Here is a 25,312-nt window from a genome sequence, read left to right as displayed (position 1 = left end):
TAGATGAATGCAGTTAGATGAAAAATAAATTTCACTAATTCTGTTTAAATTTGCAGCACATATGAGACAAGACAACCAGCCCGTCTTGAGTGAAAAACGCATAATGTTACGGACTTCTTATGAGATCTGTTTCAATTCATTAATTCTGATTTCTTTAAACAAAAATTATCTAATGGGGATTAAACATCTTTTTTCTGTACATGAACATTTTAAATGAGGAAAGAGTAGGCTACCCTTTTTGACAGACATTGAGGAAGGACATAGTTTTACTTTATAGCTTATAACTGGCAGTGAAAGTGCAAGGTGAGTGAAACTTAGCAATTTTTATCACTTCTGTTGTGCTGTAGTAGTAAATAACTGTTAAAAAGGAGCAACAAGTGCAGTATTCACAAGCTAGCTAAGAGGGAATTAGAAATTTGCCAAACTCCTGTCAAGAAATGTAGTTCACATCAGGAGCAACCAGTGTATTAATTTTGCTGGAGTCGACAGACTTTTCTCCAGAGTGTTCTCCCCTTTCCTGAAATAAGTTTAGTGATTTAAACTCAACTCTCCAGGGGTCTCAGCACTGAAGGAGTCTGAAGTGTTGAAGTGCTACTTGTGCTATATTCAAGTCTCAAATTTTGCATGAACTTCTAGCACAAATCCTTCCCTCTCCCTATTTTCCCCTCATTCATCGAAGCTGATGAAGACTACATAATAGGACCTTATTTCTTTTCCTCAGGAGAGCAAAGCAATGAAAAGTTGAGATTCAACCTCAGTATATTTTGAAATTTAAAAAAAAAAGTTACCATGATAGGAGACTGCTTGAAAAAAGTGTAATTTTTGCAACAGTCAGTCTCAGGAGAATACTGAAAGGCAAATGTACAAGCACATTGCAGCTAAAGTATTCATTTGGGATAGATGAAGTAATGTGTAAGGAATCAATTTTTCTGGATCAAAAATACTACCTTAAATACTTCACAGAACAACTGAGCAAAGAAAATATGCTCCTTATTAAAAATATTGATGACCTTTCAATTAAACTTAAAATAATCCTCCAGTTATAGTAAGAACCTGATATCCAAAGTTGGCTTCATTTGATGCACAATGGGCCAAACTCATACACGCTGTTAAGTAGATGAAAGTCATTGGGGTGAACCAAGGAACTCAGTCAGCCTAATCAACTTCCTTCATGATTTTGAAAGGGCTTGTGTGGCAGAGAAATAACTATGTTATGACATAGCTGTAATTTTAAATCCTGTAGAAATCTATGAAACAATACTGAATTCTCTGTAGTCAGTGTGGAATTATCTATTCAATACTATAGAATGATCTGAAAAACCTTTAGGAGACATTTATTTTCTGTGTATTCATGATGAGATCTTAGCCCATATACATATAATAATGTGACCGTAGCACATTATTACATGAACTACTTTTAGAATGGAGGCCCAAATTTCATTTCCAAAATATACGTGTGCTACAGTATGAGATGCAGCATTAAAATTCTGGTCCTCAGACACGTTATACTGCTTATCTTGTGATATCTCAGTCACCTTGATGAAGTCATGAACTGATTGCGAAAGATGCAGTGAGAAAATCCTTGCTTGGAGAGTTTTTGAATTAAGATTGCTGCTATAAGCCAGGCAACCCAGTTTATAAATACATGACTTGTAGTTACGTAACTACTTTAGTTTCTGTTTCTTTGTAAACTGCAGATAGTGTTTGGTTTTTGAGGATATATAAGCACTAACTTGATAATGGGAAGTACTGCAAAAAAGCCAACCCAGTAACACCAAGGAAAACGCAAAAAGTACCCATGGTAGAGTTGCCTGCTTTTTGGTGTGGGATAAATCTTAACATTTTTGGGTTTGCCTGAAATTAATTGTCATATTCTTTTGACTAAATTCCTCACATCTTTGCAAACATTACAACTCTACCTATAGTCAGTCACAGAAGTTACTTGGTAAAGTGCAATCGCACAGGTTGATTGTAAGTTCGAGAAGGAATTGACCAAAAAAAAAAGTGCTTGTATCTTGCAAGCATATCACCTTGTATGATATTCCTTCTTGTTCTCAAAAGTTAACCTGGACTTCATTGTGGCTATATTTGGATCAGAGATCTCCCAGAGCGACTTGTATGTCAGAGCAAATGGGGTTGATAAATCACTTGATAGTGTCCTTCCCCCGCACCATTTCTTCCAGCTCAGCAGAGAAGCCATATCTGTGTTGTATCGGGGGGATTGTGCTAGTCAAAATGCCATCTTTCAGATAAAATATATAGCAAGTTTCAATTACTTTGTAACTTTCCTATATCCTTTTTTCATCCCAATTTTACAACCTGAGCAGCTCCTTTCCACTGCCATCAGAGTTGTACCTTTGAATAGTCCATGGATGCATCTGTTCTTTATTAGAAGTGACCATCGTCACAGAGTTGACCAAGCAGTATTTGTAGTAGGACAGTAGGACCTGCTTAAAGGCATTGGAATGTGGTACAGGTGGAACTTAGTAGCAAGGTGCTCTTCTCATTGGCATCTTTGCAATACTACTACTACTAAAAATAATCATTGTCCATTGTACTCACTTTATCCAGCAGTTAAAACTCTATGAAGCTGAAATTTTATTTTGACATGGATTAAGACCATACTTAATGCTCCAATACTGGGTTTCTGTGAGGGCTTCCATTTGCTGGAAATTGCCTGCCGTATACAATTGCCACTGGCTTCAAGGGGCAAAAACAAGTAGCATTTCTATTTGGCTGTGCAGAAGGCTTACTCTGCTTTGAATATATGAATAAATTGTAGGTGGCTATCTCTCTTACTGATGAGTGTACAAATTTAACTTCTCATAGAAAGGTGTTAGAAGAATTGTTGTATCTACTTTCTCATTAGGTGAATTTTGCTTATTTGAAAGAACTCATCTGTGAACGATCTCTCTTTTCATGGTTATTCCTGAGAACCAGGCAGTTAAGACTGACATCTGAATTGGTAATGAATTTTTGAATTTTTGAAATGACAGCAGTCTTGATGATCTCTTTATTTCAAGAGAAGTGAACATACTTGACTAAGGCCAAAAGGAGGGAGAATACTTGGATGTAACTAACCAGCAGGGCATGTTGCAGCATACCTACTAACGAAGTATTTTGGATGCCAGCTTTGATTTAAGCTCTTGTAAAAAAGGGGATAGATGCATAGATGTAGATTTGAAGTTTCTGAAGTCCAAAACAGTTGTCCTTTTAATTTATTTTTCAATTTTGTTTTAATTTTAAAGGAAGAGGTACATACATGCAATCATTTAAAACCGTGTATTCCTGTGAAAGTATACTTCAGAACATGATGCTATATCGTTTGTTTCCTTCCACCTGAAGGAATCCTTGGGGTTTGGTGTCAGTCTGACACACAGAGCCTACCTGATGCTGACAAGTCACTCCCATCTCGAGTGATGTAATATTAAATGAGTTTTAATGCAAATAGTTACACTAAGTGGAAATCTGGATGATGGAAAGAATTGACATTGCACCTGCTGATACTTCTCCAACAGAAATACAAAGAAATGCTACATAATTGTATGAGACAGAACTGGAGAAAGATACTTTCAGGGTGTGTGCAGATATCTGTAAGCGATGACTTGTAATAGTTTTAATTAGACTAGAACATAAGCTACAGAAAGGGCAGCTGGGTGAGAAGTGTGTAGCTAGTGCAGGAGACTGTTTTCCAGAATGTACTTGCATTCTGTAAAAAATAGTGTGTCTTACGTGGCATGTTAATGCTATTTCAAATAGATTCTGCTATATCAGTGTATGGTACAATATGCTATGAACGGCTTAATGCTCAACAAGACTGGGTTCTGTGATTGGTAAATATTTGTTCCTTGTATTACTGAATGCTGGAGGCCTAAATTTTAAATGAATAATCTTGTAGATGCAAACATTGTATATAAAATGCAGGTAGCCCACTGCAGCACCAACAATCACTGGATGTGATTTCAGAAAGCTGAGTGGATCAGTAACTCATGAATTAAGGAAATGTATTTCTTTTTTTGGGTTTGTTTTGTTGTATTTTATGAAGGTATACAGCTTCCAGAGTTTTATGATCATATTCTACTTATGGACAACTCATGAACAGTTTTTTTTTCTGGTCATAGAAATACTGAGAGGATTTTGTTGGTTGTCTCCTGTAGCATCAGTGAGAGCATAGAAGATAAATGGACATGTTCTTAAATAAAACAGCTTTTATTGAAAGGTATTACAGGGTAGAATAAGAAGAAAAATAATCTACAGTTATATCTTAAAATGTGTTCTAAATAGAAACCCATTATTTTCCCTTCCCTGACATAAGAATATCCATCAGATCATTTTAAATCATAATCCAATGTATTTAACTTTGCAATATTCTTAAATAATGAATTCCTATTGCACAAAATGTAAGTAACAAGGACTACAGCTACACCTTTGATAGTTGTTTGGTTCTGTTTCATTTTGTTTTGGTTTACATATGTGAAAGAGCTTTGGCAGCCTGTGTGAAAATGTTCACATCATAGTCCTAGCTACCTGAAGGCACAGAATTGGGGCACTGAGGCTTCTTTTATCTCCCATCTTAAGGACTGCCTCTAGGTGAGAATTGGTGTAATCGGGACCGCTGCAGCCTTGTGGTTGCTATCTCAGCCAATATCTCAGCTCCTGGGCCTCTCTGTGAGAATTCAGTTTTGCTCTAAGGACAGTTAGATTTCCATGCACCTGGAGAAATGACTGAAAATGGTTGGCCTGAGTTCCTGAGTACAGGAAGATAGCTCCCACCCTCAATTTTTATTTGCAGTTTGATAAGTTTCTGGGTTTTATGAAAATACCATGAACTCTTTGAGGCCTGGCTCCTGCTTTTAAACGTGAAGTTGTCAGTAGTTTTGAACAAGGCTTGTATAAGAATGGAGAGTGCAATGTTTAAGTAAAATGATGCTTTGAAATTGCTTCAGAAGTATTATTGGGATGAGGTGTCTGATATGGTAGGTCTGGGAGGGCAGCCAAGTAAAATGTAATTTTATGCTTCAAAATGGAGGACGAAAGCCATACTACTACCTCTACAATAGTATGGACTATGGGGCTTCCAGCACACATACATGTGTGCGCATGCACATGCCAAACTTGCTGCTTTTACAGATGGTGCTGTTTGACTCTTCCTAGTATCAACAAGCAGGGAGTTTGCAAAAATGGTGCTACTCGTTTAATGGTTCACACCTGCTGGGATATTTTCTTTGTCCAAGATCACACTAAGTAGAAAGAAAGTAGAACTGTAGTCAACGAATCAAATGGTAGGGAGGGCCAGCTGTGAGGATTGATTCCCCTCAGGAAACTACACACGTTACAGAGCTTCTTGCCTGTATATCTAGTGCAAGTTAAACGAATTGTTCCCATTAGTGATAGGACAGAGCCTTTAGCTGAAGGAGACTCTGTTCTTTGAATGTCACGGGGAGGAAAAAGCATAGTGCTTACAGTGGTGGTGTCTGCCATACTCGTGGCAATGTTCTGTCACTGTTAAAACTATGTAAAATGGTGACTTGCAGTAAGGCTCGCAGTTTAAGTAAATATACAATACTAAGAAAGTCTGTGACAGTTTTTAAGAAATGTTGGTTTTCCTTACGCTTTGTAGTCTATTTCAAGAACTGTAGGGGCTTGCTTGGATTTATGCAATGTTGTATGTTCGGCTGGATTCTGTCAATGTAACTGTCTTGCTCTGCAAGACTGTGTTGAAATCCTTGTTTTTTTATTTGCTCAGTCAATTGTGTAACTAATAGTCATTGAAACAAAGCTAATTCATGGTTTTCCTATAAAGACTTCTGCTGGAAATACACTCTTACATGCAGACTTTTAACATGTGAAATACAGTACAAATATGGGATGGCTATTTAGCCTGCTCTCTGGCCATATGTTCTATGGCGACATTTGTCACATAAGAACAAATGGCTATTTAATGAAGATTCTTCATTTCATTTCTCTTAATCTAAGGCACTGTTAAATTGTGAGGACAAAAGAAATGTTAAAGCTCAGAGGGACCTTCTATGAGGTTGTATGAGAATGAAGAAGTAGTTAAAGATCATCATCTTTACAATTAAGAGTTTTGTTTGTAATTTTTCCCAGATTTGTTCAGTATCTAATCTCACATTGGGGGGAAAAAAAAAGTAAGCACTTTGTGCCAGCAGCCACATATGATGCCAGCACCTAGTAACTATTTGTGTGTGTGAGATCCACACATAAAAAGATGACTCTTCAGTCCAGCATCAAACTGGTATTAATCTAAGGTTTCCATACAGCTAGGAACAGATTGTTTATAGGACGATTTGAAACAAGGAGTTGCATGTGGTCAGTTGTCCAGAATGATATGAGGGGGAAATGGTTTGTTCAATACTAATCACAAATGAGAATTTAGTATTTTAATTTTGGGCTAACAGTAAGTGCATCTATAATAACAACAGTATCATTATCTCAGCTTTGAACAGACACTTGGATCTTGAATTTGTTTCTTAAATTCTTGTTTCTTTTGGAGCAGTTTTGGCATCAGACGTTTGAAATCAGTTTGTGGTCTGTTAAGAATTTTTGATTTGGAAAGAATCTAGAAAGAACAGGGAATTCTTTTAACTGAGAATTGTACAGATGACAAATAGCTCATGATAGTGGTGTTTTCTCTCTTATGAGTACTCTAACTTTGAAAGAATTAGTCATTTGTATTCACGCTTTCACAGGTGCTACTATCATTTTAAGGGGTATTGGGCAGGGGAGGCTGTCAGCTACTGAAAAATGAAATCATAAAATGCCTAGATGATGCAGCAAGTCACTCTTGGAATCAGGAAGCCAGTCTGAGTTGCCAGGGCTAAAAAGGTCATCTATCCCAGTAAAATAAGGTCAAAACATTTTTAAAAAATCCTTGGCTTTTTAATCTGTCTCAAATATCCTGCATCCGTATTTAAGTAGAAATTAAAACAATTGTGTTGTGGAAAATTTTCTGTAGCTAATTCTGATATAACCATATGATTCTAGGAGTAAGACTAAAGCAACACCTCAAAAATAAAACTCTGAATAATGCTCTGGTAGAATTTAGGTATAAGAAACAGCTGTGAATCTTAGGAGAGCAAGGTTGGTTTTTTTAGTACCGAAGCATTTAGGTCAGTCTTGATTCCTGGGACATTGGTATGTGCCTATGGACTTGAGAACAAAAGAATGATCTAGACCTGCTGAAAAACCCTCGTTCACATGGTGAGCTCTTTCCTTTTCAGTAAAAGCTTTGAACAAGTCTGGGAAAAACTGGAATATTATATTAAAAAATTACAGTCATCGTATTTGAAGTTGTCTTGAAAAAAATTGATGCTTTTTTCTTTTTTCTTTTTTTTTCATAATTATAGAAAGTTTCCTTGTTCTTACATGCCTAGTGGATGTTCTCCTTGATCCTTGCTACCCTAGCACGTAATTTATTTCTCTTTTGAGTAAACTATAAGCATTAGTGTCCATTAACAACTTTTGAAACAAAATACTAAAATTAGTTGGAGCACTTTCAGTAATGTGTGCTGATCATCATTAGCAGCTCTTCTGTCCTAGACAAGGACACTGTTTTGCAACATCATTTTGTTTGGTTAAATTCACTTAAGGTGTATTTATAGTACTTTATGTGTGTTATTTTTACCTTGGTCACCCTAAACAATGGCCTACAAAGATCACAAAATTCCTTCGAGCCAGAGATCCTTACAGACTTTAATATAAACCATTATTAAAGTTTCTAAAAGAATGAACTCCTTTCTGAATACACTCAAATCTATTATTCTGCTTTGGTAGGTTCTCTGCAAGTGCCTGAGTGTTACATATAATCTTCCACCTTAATTGCTAGCTTTGTGTAGTGACAGAGTAAGAAAGAAGTGGAGTGACAAGATGAAACACAGTGGGAACCAAGCTTGTAATACATTTTCTTTCTGATTTTACACAATACGTCAGGCAGGAAGCTGAGAGTTTAAATTTTTAACATTTTTCCCCAAGATTTCCAATCCATCATAAAATGACTAAGTTCCAAAACACGCTAGAGCCATAATGCTGGCTTGAGGGGAGGGTAGAAGAAAGTAAAAACCCCATATGTATTGATACACACACCCACATGAGCAAAGCATCGTGTACGTATACCATCTACATAGATATACTGTCATCAGACCAATGTTAATCACCTGATTTTGTCACAAAAAGCAAAGCAGAGGAAACACAATGGTGCATACAGAAGTCCTGGAGATTAGTTATGAGCTTTGCCAGTGTTGAATGTGTTTATCCATACAAACTTCTGAGGAAGAGTTTTCTTGGAGGTTTAAGAAAATTGCACTCAAGAATATCCTCCTTTGATATTTTGCAGAGTAGTATATTCTGCCAGACAGGGGACTTTTTACTTATCTTTCTGTATATCAAAGTATGTTTTCGCCTTGAAATATGGGAAGTTGACAACTGTACAACAGCAGCAGGGATCTGAGTTCACAGAGTAAGCAGTGTTTCATTATGTTTCTTTATTTGGATGGGCGACTATGAGAAATAGCTTATGATGTATAAAATATCCGAGTCTCTTTTTGTACTTGAAGACATTGTTATCTCTATTTGAAGTTGGCTAGTGAAGGTCAGTCAGGCTAACCGCTTGCAAAAGAATATCCTGTCTCTGTTGGTAGATACTCTTTTCAAAGTTCATTGCATCCAGAAAGCTATTTTTGTAAATACCACCCATCATGGCAAATTACATATTGTTAGTGGGAGGGGGAAGGGAATGGCGTATGAATTCTTTTCATTTAAAAAAATCGATTGTTGTTGCGAAGAGCATTGCATAGCAACAATGAAAAGTCTAAGAAGTTAATTTGTTTAAGATTTGGTGTTGATCAGGAATGTCAAATTGCACTGCTGAAGTGATAAATTCTGTGATAACTGTAATACTGAAACTTTCACTCACTGATAACCATGGCAGTGATATGTTGTGGTATTTTCATGACATTTCCTTTGCTTTACTTTGAAGTCTAGTTGGTTAAGTCAGGAAGTCTTTCTGTATTAGCAACACTGAAGTTAGGGTTGTTTCTTCCTCTCTATTTTTTTTTTATTTGTTAAATAAGAATGGAAAGCTGGCTGTTTAGGATAATGCTAATAGTGGCAAGCGATCCCATACTACTCCAGTCTATCACGTTTTGAAATGAAGCCCATTTAAAAAATGGGATTTTGCATTAAGTAACATTTTGAAATGCATCAGTAGATTCTTTGTGCTCCACTTATTAAAAATAAATAAATCTTTGTCTTTCAGTGATGTATTAGGTTTAGGTTTTATTATATAGTGTCTACACAAATCTATGTAAACTGATGGTCCAGTCCCAGAAATATTTACAAACGAGAGCAAACCCAGTTAATCATGCCTAATCTTGACAAGAAAATTACTGATGTATGTTGCACTTGCAGAATTAGTTTCTCAAGAGATCCTATTGATTTCAAAAGAACTGATGAGTTGTCTGCGTGTGACTTCTAGGATACGGCTCATAGGAAAGGCATTCAAACATATATGCAAGTGGGAGTTAGCACTGGCCCAAAGAAAGCCAAAGATCTTGTAACTCCCCTTTTTCACATTAAGTTGTTTTCAGACTGATTTTTTTTTTTCATAATACACTCATTTCTAGGAGATTATTATACTTCTTGAATGTTCTGAATAGCAGAGTCATTGGCTTCCTGCATTAAAACTAAAACTGATCACAGTGATGTAGGAATGTGTTGCGTGCTTAAAGCACTAGTTATAATGTATCTAACCTAAGTAACTGTTTGGATATGCTGGTACGTATTTTGCTCAGTTTTTCTAGTCACTTACAGTTACTGGTGGGAAGGGGAAGGCTTCTTAAAAATTCACAACTCATTTTAATGTAAGTAAAGATTCCTGATTAATTCAAATCTAATCCTGTTGAACTCACTGGCAACATTTATCCTTGTTACACCAGATTGCAGTTAGTCACTGTAAAACCACAGTTCAAAGCAAAATACTTTGGTTTCACTGCAACTACCAGTGTAATTATGAAGATGATGCAAAAAAGCCTACCTATAAGCTGTTTTAAAAGGTTATCTAAAAATAGCTGCATAAAACAGCTAAAAGGCCTTACCAGATGGTAACTGGTAATTATTATGGAAACACTGATTGGAAAAACCCACCACTCATCTCATATTTAAAAAAAAAAGGCAGAAAAATATAAGCACTAATATTTCCATCGCTGTTTCATGTATCAGGGGAAAGTAGGCCCTCAGCCAGCGAATACAGCTAAGTCTGTTTTGTGCTGTGGCAAATCCCATTGTGAAGAGGCTGTGAGTAATCAGAAGTGACAGCATAAGCACTTTGTGTTCAAAGTGATTTTACAGAAAGCATTATTTTCTGAGAAAAGTACATATATGGCTCCCAAAATGCTGAAAGAGCACTGATGTATCCATTTATTAGTATTGGTGTTGGGAGAGGAAGTTTTGCAAATGGTGTTCAGATTTAAGACCTTTTTCCCTGCAATTCCCATTCTGTAAAACATCCTTAAAATTGTAGGAGCTGGCCAGATAGGCAAGGGTGGGACGAGTACTTCTGGCAGGGGAATGTTAGGACAGTTCGTGATGAAGACGACTGTCAGGAGCTGTACAAGCTGCTCAGTGGTCGCTCAAGAAGTCGAACAGCAGCAAAAATGCTATTCCTTAGTGGAAGAACAGATGTTCTAGTGGCAGTTGAAATTTCAAATTCAAAGGGTAAGGCAGACTTTTAGAAAAACCTAGCGAGAGGGTTTTTTGCACTCATACCAAAGAGCGCACAAGACATTGTTCGTGCGTTTTGACATAGATACTTCAGATCTCTCTGCTTCTTCTCACTCTGTCCCTCTTCTTGCCCTAAGCTGTTGTTCCTACAATAATGCTCACCTCCTTGACACACACAGCTGTCCTGTCCTGTCCACCTACTCTGAGCCAGCCAGTAATGATTGGACTGGAATGAAAATCCGAGAAAGCTGGCTCTTAGAAAATACGAATTTAAAGGATGAATTTGCCCCCTTTAGTAGCTACTTATGTAACTAAAAGTTTTAGTTTTGTTACGCTTGGTTTTTTTGTTCATATTGCTTACCCTGGCTCTACAGTTTGTGGCTACAACCTTAATTCCTAGCATGAGGAATGTGCAGATTTGGCCAGGACCTTTCAATTTAAGTCAGTACACATACATAATCAAGTCCTAGTATTCTGATTTTTGTAAATTGCTTACCAGTGTCTCACATTTACAAAATTACTCAAAGGAACTGCTCAGAACTTCTCTTCCCAAAGCCTGGAGCCGCTCAGCTTTTCTTTTTAGGGAAAAGAAAAGTTACAGTGCTCACACTTTTAGAACTTGGTGGTTCAAAACCAGAAGGCCAATAGCAACACAAGTGCAATTAAAAAAAAAAAATCCTCATGACATTTATGTCAAACTTGATAGCTACATATTTGGGGTTGGCATTGTGGATTTATGTATCTATCAAAATCATGAATAGTTTGAAAACTGTTGGCTTTGGAAGTTAGCTCTAAATTTGCAAATAAGGTATCTATATTTTTCTGAATTATTATAACCTACTGCCTCCCCGAGATATTCCACAACAAAGAAGCCTGAAATAAAAACCTATTTTTTTCCATAGTAATTTATTTTTGGAAGAGGTGGTTAAAGGAATAGGAGGGTAGCTAAGGAGATTCAGGTCTCTCTGTATTTCATGAATAGTAAGCCAAACAATTCCAATTCCAAAATTTCATTACAGGCCTCAATCACAAATGAAATGTTTCAAATACTTGTACTGCTTCCAGTAACCTCTTTCTCTTCTCATGAAATTCCCCCCAAGGAGAGTGAAGCTTAAATACTGAGGGGTCTGAGTACAGCACCAGTTATCTACTAAAGTGGAGACAATATTGTTTGTATTCAAGCATGAATTCCAATGACATTTAACAGAGTTAATTTTATCTTTATTTGGTATTATGAATTTTGCCTCGTTCTGTTCACTCTGTTGCTTTCTTTAAAATGCCTCTCAAATTTCACTGGCACTGGACCATCGTTGGTGATTGCCGCCACATGCCTGTCTAGCATAAAAACTTCTTTATTAGTTGAGAAAGTATATATTTAACAGCTTGGAGATATTTGCATCTGGATTGGAATTATGGCAAGTAATACTCATATTGAGAGAGCTGTTCACTTGGTTTTAATGAGCATAAGCTACAGCTTGCAGTCAATGAACTACTTGAACTTAATAACATAGCAAATGAATTGTTGTACTGCTCAAATCTGTTCTGTCTGGGTAGTTTGATGTGCACTAGTTAATGAGACTGTGGGAAAATTTTTAACTATGGAAAATAAAAGGGGGCTTCCATAGTGTTGTTGGTATCTTCTGTTTGCATCAGCTTCAGTTTTAAAACAGCAGCATCTAGATACGCATTCCAAGAACAAAATTTAAGCAATACATGTTGAAACGTTTATTTGATGTGGTGTAAGGAGAGAATACCATTAAAGTCTGCATGCAAAGAAGGGAGATCCTCCGACCTCTAACGTACAAATCATTGCAATTTTCATTCCTCTTTTATAGTGGCCGCTGCATGTCTGAAATAAAATAGTTTAATGATGAAATACATGTCAAAAGAATTTACTCAGTGGTCGCTTTGCTAACATTGGTATCATTTCTTCCCTACAGGTATTTCTGTAACAAAGAAGACTCATACATGTAAGTAATATCTTTTGATTTGGCTTTCTCTTACAAATGGAATTCATGTTAGGCTGTGCTGTGGCACTCAGACTATTAGGTGTCAGTCTGGTCTAAGAAGGCTCAGGTTTAAAAATTCTGGTGGGTTTTCTGCTTTAAAGCAGTTCCAGTCCTTGCCTGAAATGTCGTCTAAATGAATATACAGTGCATGTGTGTGTGTAAATGTGTGTGTGTGCATTCACATATGTGTTAAGTCAGAAGGCAGAAAAAGAAAGTTGTGAAGAAAGGCAGAATTCCTTATTCTGGTATGTATACCTTACAGCTAGCTGATAAGTAACGTATCCAGAAAATACAGGTGAGGAGAATGGTTATATTTTTATATGTCTGTTATATATGTAGTATGATTCAAATAAAAATAAATTATTTAATTGAAAGTCTTCTGTCCCTTCCTATGCATTAATCTGTAAGGTAAATCATCCTGTGCTTGTGCCTAAGGAGCTCTTGATGAAAATGAGGAGGTTATTGTTTTGCTCTCAACCATATAAACAAACAGTCCTCATAAATGGCAACCTTGGAAATGGATGTGGATGCATGCATTTACATATGTATACATTTATTCCGAATCTTCTTCAAAGACATCATTATTGGGGATCAACTCTTATCTACTCTGCAGTGAGTTAAAAGCACAATTCCAAAAAAATGTTACGATTTGTAGCTGAAGGAGATATGTTGAGATTCTTTGGATACTGTGGAGGTTTGGAAATCTGGTAGTGCAGGAATTGTACTTGCCCAGAATCTGAAACAGGAGTAGGCTAAAGCTGAGGCTATTAGACTCGTGAAAGCCTTCTAACAAAACAGGTGGTAGGCTGCACAAAATTTACAAAGATATATGCATTTTAACAGGGTTATGCATTTGAAGTATGTTCACCACAGCTTCTAGGGTTAAGGTGGTGTCATAAAGTGTCCTACATTAATTTAATTCTTATTTCGTTCCTGGTTTTGAAATACTCATGTAATGAAAAATCTGACTTGAGATTATGAATTCTCACCGTATAGAGTTACAAAATACAGTTGCTTGATTTAAGAATTTCAAATGAGAAGCTGATTTGTATGAGTTTTGAAGCAAATGTTAAATGTCACAAACTTTTAGAGCACCATGGTCCTCCTCTGCTTAGGTGGGCTTGCTGCTTAATGCATTCTTAGGGTCAGATCCTCTTTGGCTGAATGCATATATGGTTTCCATTGAACTTAATGGGAACTACAGATAGGCATCTGAGGGCAGAATTTGACCCTTACATTTTTGGTGAATATTTGAGCTCATGCTGACTGAGATTGACAGTACAGGAGACTGAAGTCCTCTGTATATCCGCAGGCCAGGCATTGTACAGACAGCTTCCTTGCACAGCCTTGCCCATGAGCTCAACCCTGGCCTGGAGCGACCACCCTCTCTAGAGGTGGTAAGTAATTCGGTATTTATGCTAGCTCAGTCTTGGGCCTCTCTTGTATAGAGGCTAATGACTGTACATGGTGGTTTGTAACGCTCCACCTGGTAATCAGCTGAAATCACCCTATATATTTTGTATACAGCAGTGCCACCATGTACTGACCTGCTAGAAGAGTCACATCTCCAGTTCCAGTATTCGATACTTTTTGTACGGAAGATTAAATAGTAACCACAAACCTAAAGAGCATAGGAAATACGCTCTTAAGCCATGCCAGACTGATAAAGTGTTGTCACCATGTATATCTCAGTGGATGCTATGTTTGAGGCCTACGATGAAAAAAAGATGTATTCATCGACTGTGTTAGATGATTAGCTACTGTTCATCATATATGGCCTTTAATCTAGTTAAGACAGAAATTAGGGTCCCAGCGTCTTCTATGTTGAGAACTCTGTGCTATTCTAAGAGAACTGTCAAAGAGTAGTTCCCCAATTTGTTAATCAGTTGTCATGCAATTGCTGAAGCATGAACAAAAAAGTTTCCTGAATAATGAGAAGATAAGCTTGCCCATTAAGAAAGGATAAAAATAGAAGGAGCAATATGCTGTAATTGGCATGATGAAAATGCAGGCTACGTTTGCTAGCAAATATGTATTGAGGTTTCATTCAGTTTTGGTCGAAGTTCTTTTAGAATTCATTCCTGTTACGACAAATTTTCATAGAGCAGGAATTAATGTAAACTGTGCATCTTTGGCATTTCGGCATCACGCACAATAAGCATTTTTTTTTTTCCTTATTGCCTAGAATTTTTTTTGTTATTGAATAGAGGAAGCAGACATCAAAATTCACAGTTTTGGAATGGCTTGGAAAAAAAATAATTTTATATAAACACCTAAATGCAAAAATTACAACTCAAATCTGAGTTGTTAACAACTACAAATGACAAGGAGAGAGTTTTTGATTATCAAATTGATCTAGAGTTTGCCTATCACTCTGTATCAGTATGTATAACATATCTATATTAAGTTACATAGAGTAGGATTTCTGCAAAGAAATTACAAAAAACTTTCTCACAAACAGTTTGTGAAGTGTATATACGTTGTCTGCACTAGTGTTTAGAAATATGGATGAAGTCGTCTTATTCTGAGTTTACAACATATGGCATATGAGGGTATTGAGTGACTGTAAACTAGCACTTATTTCTAATGACCTTTTGACTTAATTAGTGGAGTATAATGCTAGAAAGTTTGATACATTATGTATTTGAAACATCAGATTAATCCTTTTCAGACTTCATCCTAATAGCCATTTTAACTGTGCAGGTTTTGAAATCGGTGGTGGTCTGTCTCCACTACTTAGTTCTTCCTGTTTTTGTTTGAGATTTTGGGTGTATTTTACACCCTTCTTGGCATTAGTCTGTGACAAAAGTGTTCTGTTAGCTGAAATTGAACTACTGTGCTGATGACAGGTGCTTAGGTCATTTCTGAATCAAATGGTAATTCAGTATTCGTACATATGCAATATAATGCTGAAGAAATATAGGTCTTTCATAACGTAACTAGCTAAATAAAACCTGATAGATTTTCACTCTTCTTGATACAACCGATTTTATCCAAGTATTCCGTTTCATTAGCTGCTTCTCCACATCCTCTCTTTATCTGAGTTTGAGCATTACGAAACCTGCCATTTTTAAACAAGGAGTGTAATACTCTTCCAGGCAGCACTAAGGGAATAAATTTTGTCCACCCTAAAATGCAGTTTTTCCCTCAGTAGATTAAACAGGCTTTTGAAGTAAAAATTCATGCCTTCTGTCTTTTTATCTGTAGAACTATTCTCTCTTGGGCTCACATGGCAATTTGTTAGGTTAACCATCGCCTTACATAACCTTTAGTCTAGCTAAGTCAGATGGCAGAGGCCAAGTCCTATCTCATCTTCCTTACAGAGTGGGACTTCTGGTGTTTCTGTTCTTTTTTGACTTGAGAAAGATATGACTGACACTTAGATTCTTTTCTGATCATTTAATTTGCACTAATATTTGTAATACAACCCTCTTTCTCTCATGTTTCATGCTCTGAATAGAAAAGTACTCAAAGTGAATGGTAACTTTGATGCACAGCTTCAGCCTTTCTGCAAATTCAGACAGGTGTCATTGTATCAGTGATAATAAAGATCTGAAATTCTGGGGAACAGGGGGCTGGAAAGGACCTGGCATTTCATACCTACTGACTTGGGTTTATGCACAGTCCTGAAGTGCGTAGTATTTCGTTTCTGGCATCTTAAATCTAAATCTTTCCATACTTCATGCAGTGAGTTTGATGGCCTCTACCAGACCACTTGTGACTGAGAACTATCACACAAATAAATCACCTTGTTTTTCTCCAGATCATATTTATATCCTGGGCACTGACTTTCTTAAATGAATTTGACTTGACTGCCTATCAAAGTAAGGGGTGGTTTCCTGCGGATGCACCCAGAAGGCTAATATTGTAATGAATCTGCAATGTAGTGGAACCTTCTTTCTCTTGCTATTTGAATTGCAATGAACCACAGTCAGAAGCTTCAAAGGAGTTTGATTACATAGCTGGAGTTCATATCTGCATAGAGGTCCAGGTACATCCAGTTATTTGCTTACCTGACATTTTTAAGATAGAAAAAAACGCATGGATTTTGCAAGCCTTCCTTTCACACAATTTTCTGTCTATGTCTCCAGAAAGCCACGCAAGAGCTCCTACCATCCATTGGTCAGTTGTTCTGCAGCAGAAAAGAATCAGGAGCCCTAGCTCCAAGTGACACATACTTGTTAGTGCAGAGGCAGGGACCTGTGGGGGTGCTCTTACCTGGACTAGATTAACCCAGGTGCTACTTTGAACTAAGGTCTGCTCATTGGGTTTAACTTTCCAGTGACAGCGCACCTACAGATCACTGTCAACACAGTGTGAATGATGGCCCTTTGTGAGCTGAGTCCAAAACTGTTTGACCACTGCCTACTTCATGCACTTAGACTAAATAATCACCATTTAAAGAGAAACAGCATGTTTCTTTGGCCAGTCCCAGTGACGGGTAGCCAAGTACCTCAGTTCCTAGATGTTGTGGTTTAACCCCAGCTGGCAACAAAGCATCTCCCAGCCGCTCGCTCACTCCCCCCACAGTGGGATGGGGGAGAGAATCAGAAGAGTGGAATTGAGAAGACTCGTGGGTTGAGATAAAGACGGTTTAATAGGTAAAGCAAAAGCTGCACGCACAAGCAAAGCAAACCAAGGAATTCATCCACCGCTTCCCATCGGCAGGCAGGTGTTCAGCCATCTCCAGGAAAGCAGGGCTCCATCATGCGTAACAGTTACTAGGGAAGACAAACGCCATCACTCCCAACATCACCCCCTTCCTCCTCCTTCCCCCAGCTTTATGTGCTGAGCATGACATCACATGGTGTGGAATCTCCCTTTGGTCAGTTGGGGTCAGCTGTCCCGGCCGTGTCCCCTCCCACCTTCTTGTGCCCCCCAGCCTGCTCGCGGGTGGGGTGAGAAGTAGAAAAGGCCTTGACTCTGTGTCAGCACTGCTCAGCAATAATGAAAACATCCCTGTGTTATCAACACTGTGTTCAGCATAAATCCAAAACATAGCCCCCTACTAGCTACTGTGAAGAAAATTAACTCTATCCTAGCCAAAACCAGCACCCTGGACCAGCTCACTTTTCAGGAAAATTTAAGATTAAGACCTACCAGCCCAGTCTGTTCTCTCATGCCTTTGTGATAAGGATTTCCCTTATTGGTAGTGGAACTTTTTAGTTGTAGTACTTTGCCACTATTCTTTTCTAAATCTCTGACTCAAGAGAGTCAGATATTAAAGGCTGCTGCAAAATGGTGTTCAAAATGTGCACCACATTCTCTGTTCACAGCAATCTGATCAGTTAAGCTGTTGAGAAGCTCAGCTTCATCTCAAGCGTGTACGTATAGAATACTTTGCATTGCTTCCTGAGGTAGAATTAGGCCAGGGCAGCTATACCTTCTCAGTACCTGGACAGGTTTGGTGTGGACTGTCGCATTTCAGCATGTTACCACTTGTTGTTACCTACACCCTGAACTACCACAGGTTTTGACACTTGCTTCTTTATTCTGTGTCACTGCCTGGTATCGTGTGATACTGGCAGAAACAGTGTCTGGCAGTTGTGCTTTGTAGATTGCATTGTGGTAGGTACAACAGTGAGAAAGCCACCATTAGTGATCTGTGGACTAATTTTGTTCATCCTTTATTATCTGTGTTTGCTTGTAATGCAAATAGGTGTACTTGGGTATCACATTCAGCACTGTGTATTTTGTATTTTCATAACCCAAGTTAATTCCAGATTTAACAGAAAATATGTATACCAAAACCCTCTACAGATTAAGACTCCTTTGTAACTCTGAGATATTTGCCCTTTATTTTAGACTTGGGACTTCTCTGCCTTTCGTGATTTACCAAAATAGTTGTTCTAGAGTAATTTTTCTTAAAAGTTATATTAGTTGGCATCTCTGTATGAATTCCTTAATTTTGGATGAAATATTCCTTGCTTATACTGAAATTATCCTTTCAGTTAATTTCTGGCAGATAAGAAATGTTTCCAGAGCTAGGCACTGATTTTAATGACATGAGCTCCTGCTGGAAAATTAAGTGGGGATTGTGTGCTTTTAATTTTTATCACTAAATAAAAGCATTTGCATGAAGAGCTGGCAGCTTTGTTGGCAAAGGGTGGAAGTAAACCCATCCCTTCTGCTATCTGAGATCCCACACCAAGCACCTATCCCAACCCCTTCCCTCACGCCCGTATCAAGCTCTGGGACTATTCCTACACTCATCTTGTAGTAGGTGTTGGTCTAGAGAAGTATCTTGACTGTGTACTTCAGCGAGACTTACCTTCAGGCTAAGTGGTCAATTCATGTTTCAAGTTTACCCTGCAGCTGGAAGGTTTGATTATACCGTAGGGAGATCAGCTTGACTGTATACTGCCTACTATATGTAACAAGACCTCAGAAGCTGGAGTGACAAAGTTCAGGTGTCTCAATAGATACCCATTATCCTGAGAAGCCCCTAAGTCTTTGACTGGAGCTTGGAGTCCTGTATCTTCATTGCTGCTGCAGCACGACTAGCCAAAAAAGGGAGTGTCTTATTCTTTAGGCATAGGCACGCTCTTGATACTATCTTGAGCAGAGATACATTCCTAAATCACGTCCTTCGTATCTTTGGCTCTAAGCAGTTGCTAAGAAAAGGATATCGCTTGTTAGAAACTAAGAGGCTGATTTGGGGCAGGAGGACAGCTCTTCAGCTTCTGAGATGTCCAAATATCCTAGAACTGTTGTTCACCAAGGATCTACAAACATATTAAGGTTTGCAGCTTAATTGAACCCAAGACCTGGATTTCTCTTTTTCTCTGATTTTACTTTCCACATTATATTTATAGCCACTGCTAAAGATTTCTTGAAGTTTGTTAGTTGTTTTGCTTAATTGCATTAAAGGGAAAATAACTGTGATTTTTTTTTTCTTATCTGATTTAGAATTACTTAGTGCATCTACTGTGCATTGTACTGTCTACTTCACCTCATGTGTTTTGTGTGCTGGCTAAAGTAAGTAAATGATACTTTTCCCTCACAAAATAGGAGCCTGCAGAAAACTGATGGTTAACAGGATCTGCTGTTAGCACCAAGGCCTAAAGAGAACAGGTGAAAACTAAACCCTGTCCCCTGAGGCCAATAAAATAGCTGTTTGGTCCCCTGTGTGTAACCTCCTAATAACTTTACTGGGCAGCCTTAAGATCCCTTGGGGGCTTCTCTGCAAGAGCACTCCCTCTCTTTGTTGAGATTGCTTATTAAAAATGATTTTATAATGAAGTTGCCTCAAATAGCAGCTACTTTCCTACTTGTCCTTGAAGCACTGTTTGCCCTGGTGAAGAATCTGAAGACAACTATCTAGGGCTTTTCTCTTGTTCAAAACTTTTACTGAACTACTGCTACACTTGATTTTTTTTTTTCTTTTTTCCTGTGAGCCAAAGAAAGCCTCTTCATCAGCAGCTAGAAATTGTACCTTTAATTCCACTTTGAAGCCATCCCTGTAAAAAGTTTGTTTTGGGTGCCAGCACCATCAGTCGATCAGTTTTATTCCCTGCCACACAAAACACTATGTCAGTGACTTGTTTGTTGCCTGAGAGAGAATGAATGTTACCTTCTTGTTGTGGTGGCCAAGTTATTGAGTACAGCGGCAAAGGTGAAGACATTGTCCAATAATGAGGAGAGGAGGGAATATTTTTAAAATCAGAAAATGTTTCTGGCTGGCTTGGGAGAAAGTGTATGCAGAGTGACAGTGCTGCATGTGAATGTGTGACTTTCATGACATGGAAATAGGTGGAAATCTGTGGATGCTCTGGTTCTTCGTGGTAGGTCTATAGCAGTGAAACATTTTCTCTGTCAAAGTTCTGATATTTGTGAGAGAGACTGGCCCTTTAGCCATGTGGAAGCAGCTGTGGGTAAAGCATTGGGAGAACTTCTTGTTAATGCATGTTTTATGCCCTCACAGAATAACTGGTCAAAGGTGAGACAAATCTGGTGCCTCTAATCTTCCATTAGCTACTCAAAAGCTTGGCTTCTGCCTGGGCCCCAACTCTTTGGCACAGTTGGAAGGAACATTTCGTTTTCTCTAAGGCTGATAGAACAGGCAATTAAATGCACTGCCCTGGAAGTCCCAGGGGGAGCTCTGTCTATTAGCTGCACTTGAAGCTAATGTCAGGTCTCTTTTCTGGTTCTGTTCTGAGTATATGGAGCAGCTTCTATCTACATGGGATTTTTGGCTGTAACCATGAATTCTGGACTTATTTTACTGTGAGTTTTCTGGTAAATACCTTAAGATAGGTTTTTCTGTGCCTTTATAGCAAAGTAGCAAGGTAAAAAAACTACAAACAGATGAAAATTAATTTTGGCAAAGCATTTGCAAAATGTTAATCATCCAGTATTAAAATGTGTGTGTGTGTGTATGTTGGATTATAGTTCAGATACTTCTAAATTACGGCTACCTAGCAAACTCAATTAGACAAGGCAGAAGAAAGGAAGCTGTCTTAAATTTTGCAGGTCTTTATGTAGGGGTTCCATGCCTCTAATACATATTAATAGAGATTACAAATCAGTAAATTCCAGTTCTGCTCACACTTCATTTCTTTTTCTGGTCTGTCCTGTGGAAGCATACAAGATGGCCAGAGACATTCTCTTTCATGTTTAAAAACTGATTTGGAGGCCTATGTTTTAAGAATGATGAGGTGTTGGGAGAGCATTAGGAGGTTTCTGACATTAGACACCTAAATTCTGTCAGTGTGGTTGATGGATATTAAGAGATTATGGATGTGACTCAAAAATAAATTCAAGCTGTTTGTGGATGTAGGCAGTAAATACATTGGGAATGTCTGCAGTGTTCTTTTATACCCAAATCTTGCCTTACAATTCCCTAGAAAGTTGTTCTTACACCTTTTGTACCCTTCTCTTTTCCACCTGTTAACTCCTAAGGCCATTTGTCTGATGTTAGAAATACTGAATTAAGTCATGAACACCCCTTGTGCCTTGTGCAAAGCAGTCTAACAGAGAAAGCGTAGGACTGATCTGAATCCTGTTGCAGTTGCTTTAAGGATTCCTATTGGCTGAAACATGCTTTGATCAGCCCTTAAAACATATTCTATTCTTTTGTTGTTGTTTTTAAAGTCTCCTGTCTTTAGAACTCACAGCTGTTATATGAAGTTAATGTTTCCAGCTTGATAAGAAGAGCCATCCACAATTTTGATATGGTCATTGGTTACAGAAGAGAACTGTGTTATGGGCTGAATGTAAGCTCCAAAGTATGTGATACTCTCCACAAAGACTTTAATCCAACTCTGAGAGCAGTAGCAGTTACTCTTGGCAAAGTCATGAAATTAAATTTTTTTTTTTTTTCAGTTTTTGAGTGGCTTGAGCACCAGAAAACTGACAGACGAGACTTCTCCAAATCTGCTTTTGCATTCTGGACATTCTTCAATGCAAACAATGTGAAAACAAATAGGAAGTGTTACTGCTCACAACTTTCTTCTTTAATATGTGGGTTGCGTATTTTGGCTCTGAATAGTCTGAGTCTAGGCAGCTCTAACTATACATACAGAGAAATACCAATACCCAGGAAGTCTTTTGACTACATCCTTGGCAATAGTTTCCTAAGAGATAATTGTACTTACTAAACAAGACTTGTGGGAGACTGTGTCAGTTTAATTTGAACAGTTCCTTAAAGTCACCTCAGTCTTCATAGAAAGGTAAGTCTTTGCCTCTGTGAATGGATTGCTACCAAATACAGCAAAATGTTGGGATTAGATTAGGATTAAAATATGATCTTTAGGCCTGGTTGCCCATTTGTTCAAAGATCAAAAGTTGAGGTGTTTTCCTGAAGTAGATGGTTTATTCCCATGGACGTATCATTGCTACCTTTTTTTACACATCAAGAAGAATCTGTCCGTAGAGCTTTCTGCTCATATTCTTTTCACTTCATGACATTGTTTCTTATAACACAATATTGCATTTTTGTTGTAGTAAGGCTGAATTCTAATGTTTCTAAAGCAAGCTCAGTCATATGGACTTCTCCAAGGTTGGTATCTGAACCAAAAAAAGCATATTTTATTATCTGAATTTTGAAACCAGGGACTGATTCCATCATTCCTAATAGACTCATTTATTTGACAGTGCATTGCTAGACTTGTGCAGTCACCATTCTGAAACAACTATTGAAACTGAAAAGGGCTTTTTAATGTATGTTGATGGCTAACCTTATTAGGACTGTAAAAATACTGGAAGCTTTTGCAGCCTTTCTCTGAGAACATCAACCTGGAATTATTTAAATGTTGACCCCAGCCGGGAGCACAGTTTCATGCAGACAACGTATAAGGCAGCCCCTTATGGCAGATCAGCTATTCAGTAACTCATACTGAATATCTTGTTCTTAATCTTAAGACCAAATGATGATGATATTTGTGAAGCTCTTATTTTAAAAGCAGTTTTGCTGGTCAGAACTTTTCTCCCCTAAGTCTCCTAACATGATGAAGTATAGTAATTAATGCTCACCTAAAAAAGACGAAAAGCCTCAGAGGGCAGCGTGGGTCAGTCTGAAGAACTAAAATTTGTGGTTGAAAAGTAGGAACAGAAACAGATTAGCCCAAAATTGAATAGAATCCTGATGGAATTTGGGATACAGACTTCTTAAAATTCAACTTTTTTTTTCTTTCTTCATAACAGTTGAATAGTTTTGAGGTATATTGGTTAATTAGGGGGGTGGGGAGGGAGCAGGCAGGGAGAACAGTGCAGACAGCTTTTCAGAAATCTTGCCAGATATGAGTTATAGTTAAGTAGGAGTACAGGTGATTCTTGGGTTTTATATGGATCGAAAGGTAGTGACAGATACTTCGGTTTGAGTTTCAGAGTACATAAATGCCATCTGCATTTGTGTTTGTAATTTGCACAGGGGTGGGAAGATGGTCATCTGCTTACCTAAACTATGCTCACATACAAATTGCTTATGCAGAATTCTTCATTAAACTGAAAGACTCAGAAAACACAGTGCCTGGTGTTACTTTAGAATAGGGGAGTAGTTGAATTTCCTGTTGTATTTTAATAGTTGTGTTTCAGTTTAAAACAGGAGAAGAAATATAGCGTTTTCATGATACAACAAAACAACACAATTTTTCTGTAATGCCATAATGATTTCCTTTCAATCAACTGTATGTGCACTATGAAAGCATAGTTAAAATATGCATGATTTGGCATATACAGATGTGCTTATTAGCACACTGAAATAAGCATCACAATATTGAAATAACTTTTTTCTAAATATGTTTTATACACAGAGAGAGAGAGACAGAGAGGGAGTCAGTAAGTACCAAAATTACATCCTCCAGTCTGAATACCTTTGAAATTCCAGGTGAATATCCTTTGCTACTTTATCTCTTGCTGTTGTAAGACACTATAGTTGCAGAACCTAGATTTGGTCTTTAACCCCAATGCAGTCACCTTTCCTTAAATTACTGTATTGTCTGGTTTTGGATTCAATGTTCATTTTATCAAAGGAATAGATCTCACCTAAACAGAAGTTACAGTTTTAAGGGATAGCAACTGGGACTTCAGGAAGCATCCTGTCTTAACCTTACAGCTGTTAATGGTAAAATCCTTGACTTGAATGGGAATAGAACTGAACCTTTGATGAGTTATTGTAAAAAATATAAGCAGTAAATTAAACAGGAAGCCTTGACAAAGAGGATGATGACTTTGCTGCAAAATCTAAGACTGTTGTGAGACCTTTTTGCTATCTGGCTTAGCTTCCCCTGTGTGTATGATAGGTTCTTGTTTAAGGTTAACATAAACTATCAGTTGCGAGTTGTAGCAGTGTGACTTGCTGAACAACATACTAGGCACACCCTCAAAGCAATTTCCTCTCTCTTTTTTTTTTTTTTTTTTTTGAGGTGTTTACCACTGACTTCAAAAGCCAGTTCACAATAGTGGTGGTGTTCTTGCAGTTTTCTGGAAATTCAAATTAGTCTTTATTTAATCTCTATGCAACAGAGGTAGGGAAACCTCTGGTTTCAGAAAGCCAGTATATGACCAAAGTCATTTAGTGATTTCCTTTTAGATATAGTCATCAGTTGATAACCATCCTTCCCACCAATGTTTGTCTGAAGAACTGTTTCCTTATCTTTGTTACTGTTACCTAACTGATATGTAGGTGTGATACTTGCTGGCTGCAAAGACAACTTTTACAGATAAGGCAAGTTTCCTGTTTAAACTCTTAACATTTCTTTCACTCTGACCCGTTTTTCCTTTTCCCTCCCTATATTGCCAGCTTACGCCAGAGTTATGGTCCTTGAAGTAAAAGTGGAAGTAAAGGGGTCATCCAAAAAGATGATTTTACATGCTGTTTGGGGACATAAGGGTACTAAAGGCTGGCTGAAAATAATTTTCCTGTTAAACAGAGCCTTTGACATTTCAAAAAATATTTCACTGAAATAGTCTCAGGGTTTTTCTGCAGTTTTCAGGAGGAAGGTAAGAAAACCCCTTCTTAACTCAGAACAAGGTGAGTAGTCCTTCACATGGGATGGTGGTGATGTGACTTTAAGAGCTGGCCTAGAAGGCGGTTCAGGTACTTCAACCTTAAATTCCCACGTCCT

General features: G+C 37.8%; 1 protein-coding gene across 3 annotated transcripts in view; it reads left to right on the top strand.

Moving 5' to 3' along the window:
• The window catches only part of RORA (RAR related orphan receptor A), a 377,464-nt gene that overhangs the window by 252,422 nt on the left and 99,730 nt on the right, over nucleotides 1-25,312 (top strand). For all 3 annotated transcript variants that reach the window (XM_076348373.1, XM_076348372.1, XM_076348375.1), the window contains exon 2: nucleotides 12,678-12,707. In XM_076348373.1, the coding sequence (XP_076204488.1) occupies nucleotides 12,678-12,707 (30 nt within the window). The remainder of the gene's footprint in view (nucleotides 1-12,677; nucleotides 12,708-25,312) is intronic.

The sequence above is a fragment of the Aptenodytes patagonicus genome, chromosome 10 (genome assembly GCF_965638725.1).
Source record: "Aptenodytes patagonicus chromosome 10, bAptPat1.pri.cur, whole genome shotgun sequence".
Taxonomy (NCBI): Eukaryota; Metazoa; Chordata; class Aves; order Sphenisciformes; family Spheniscidae; genus Aptenodytes; species Aptenodytes patagonicus.
This window is presented reverse-complemented; position numbering and strand designations above follow the sequence as displayed.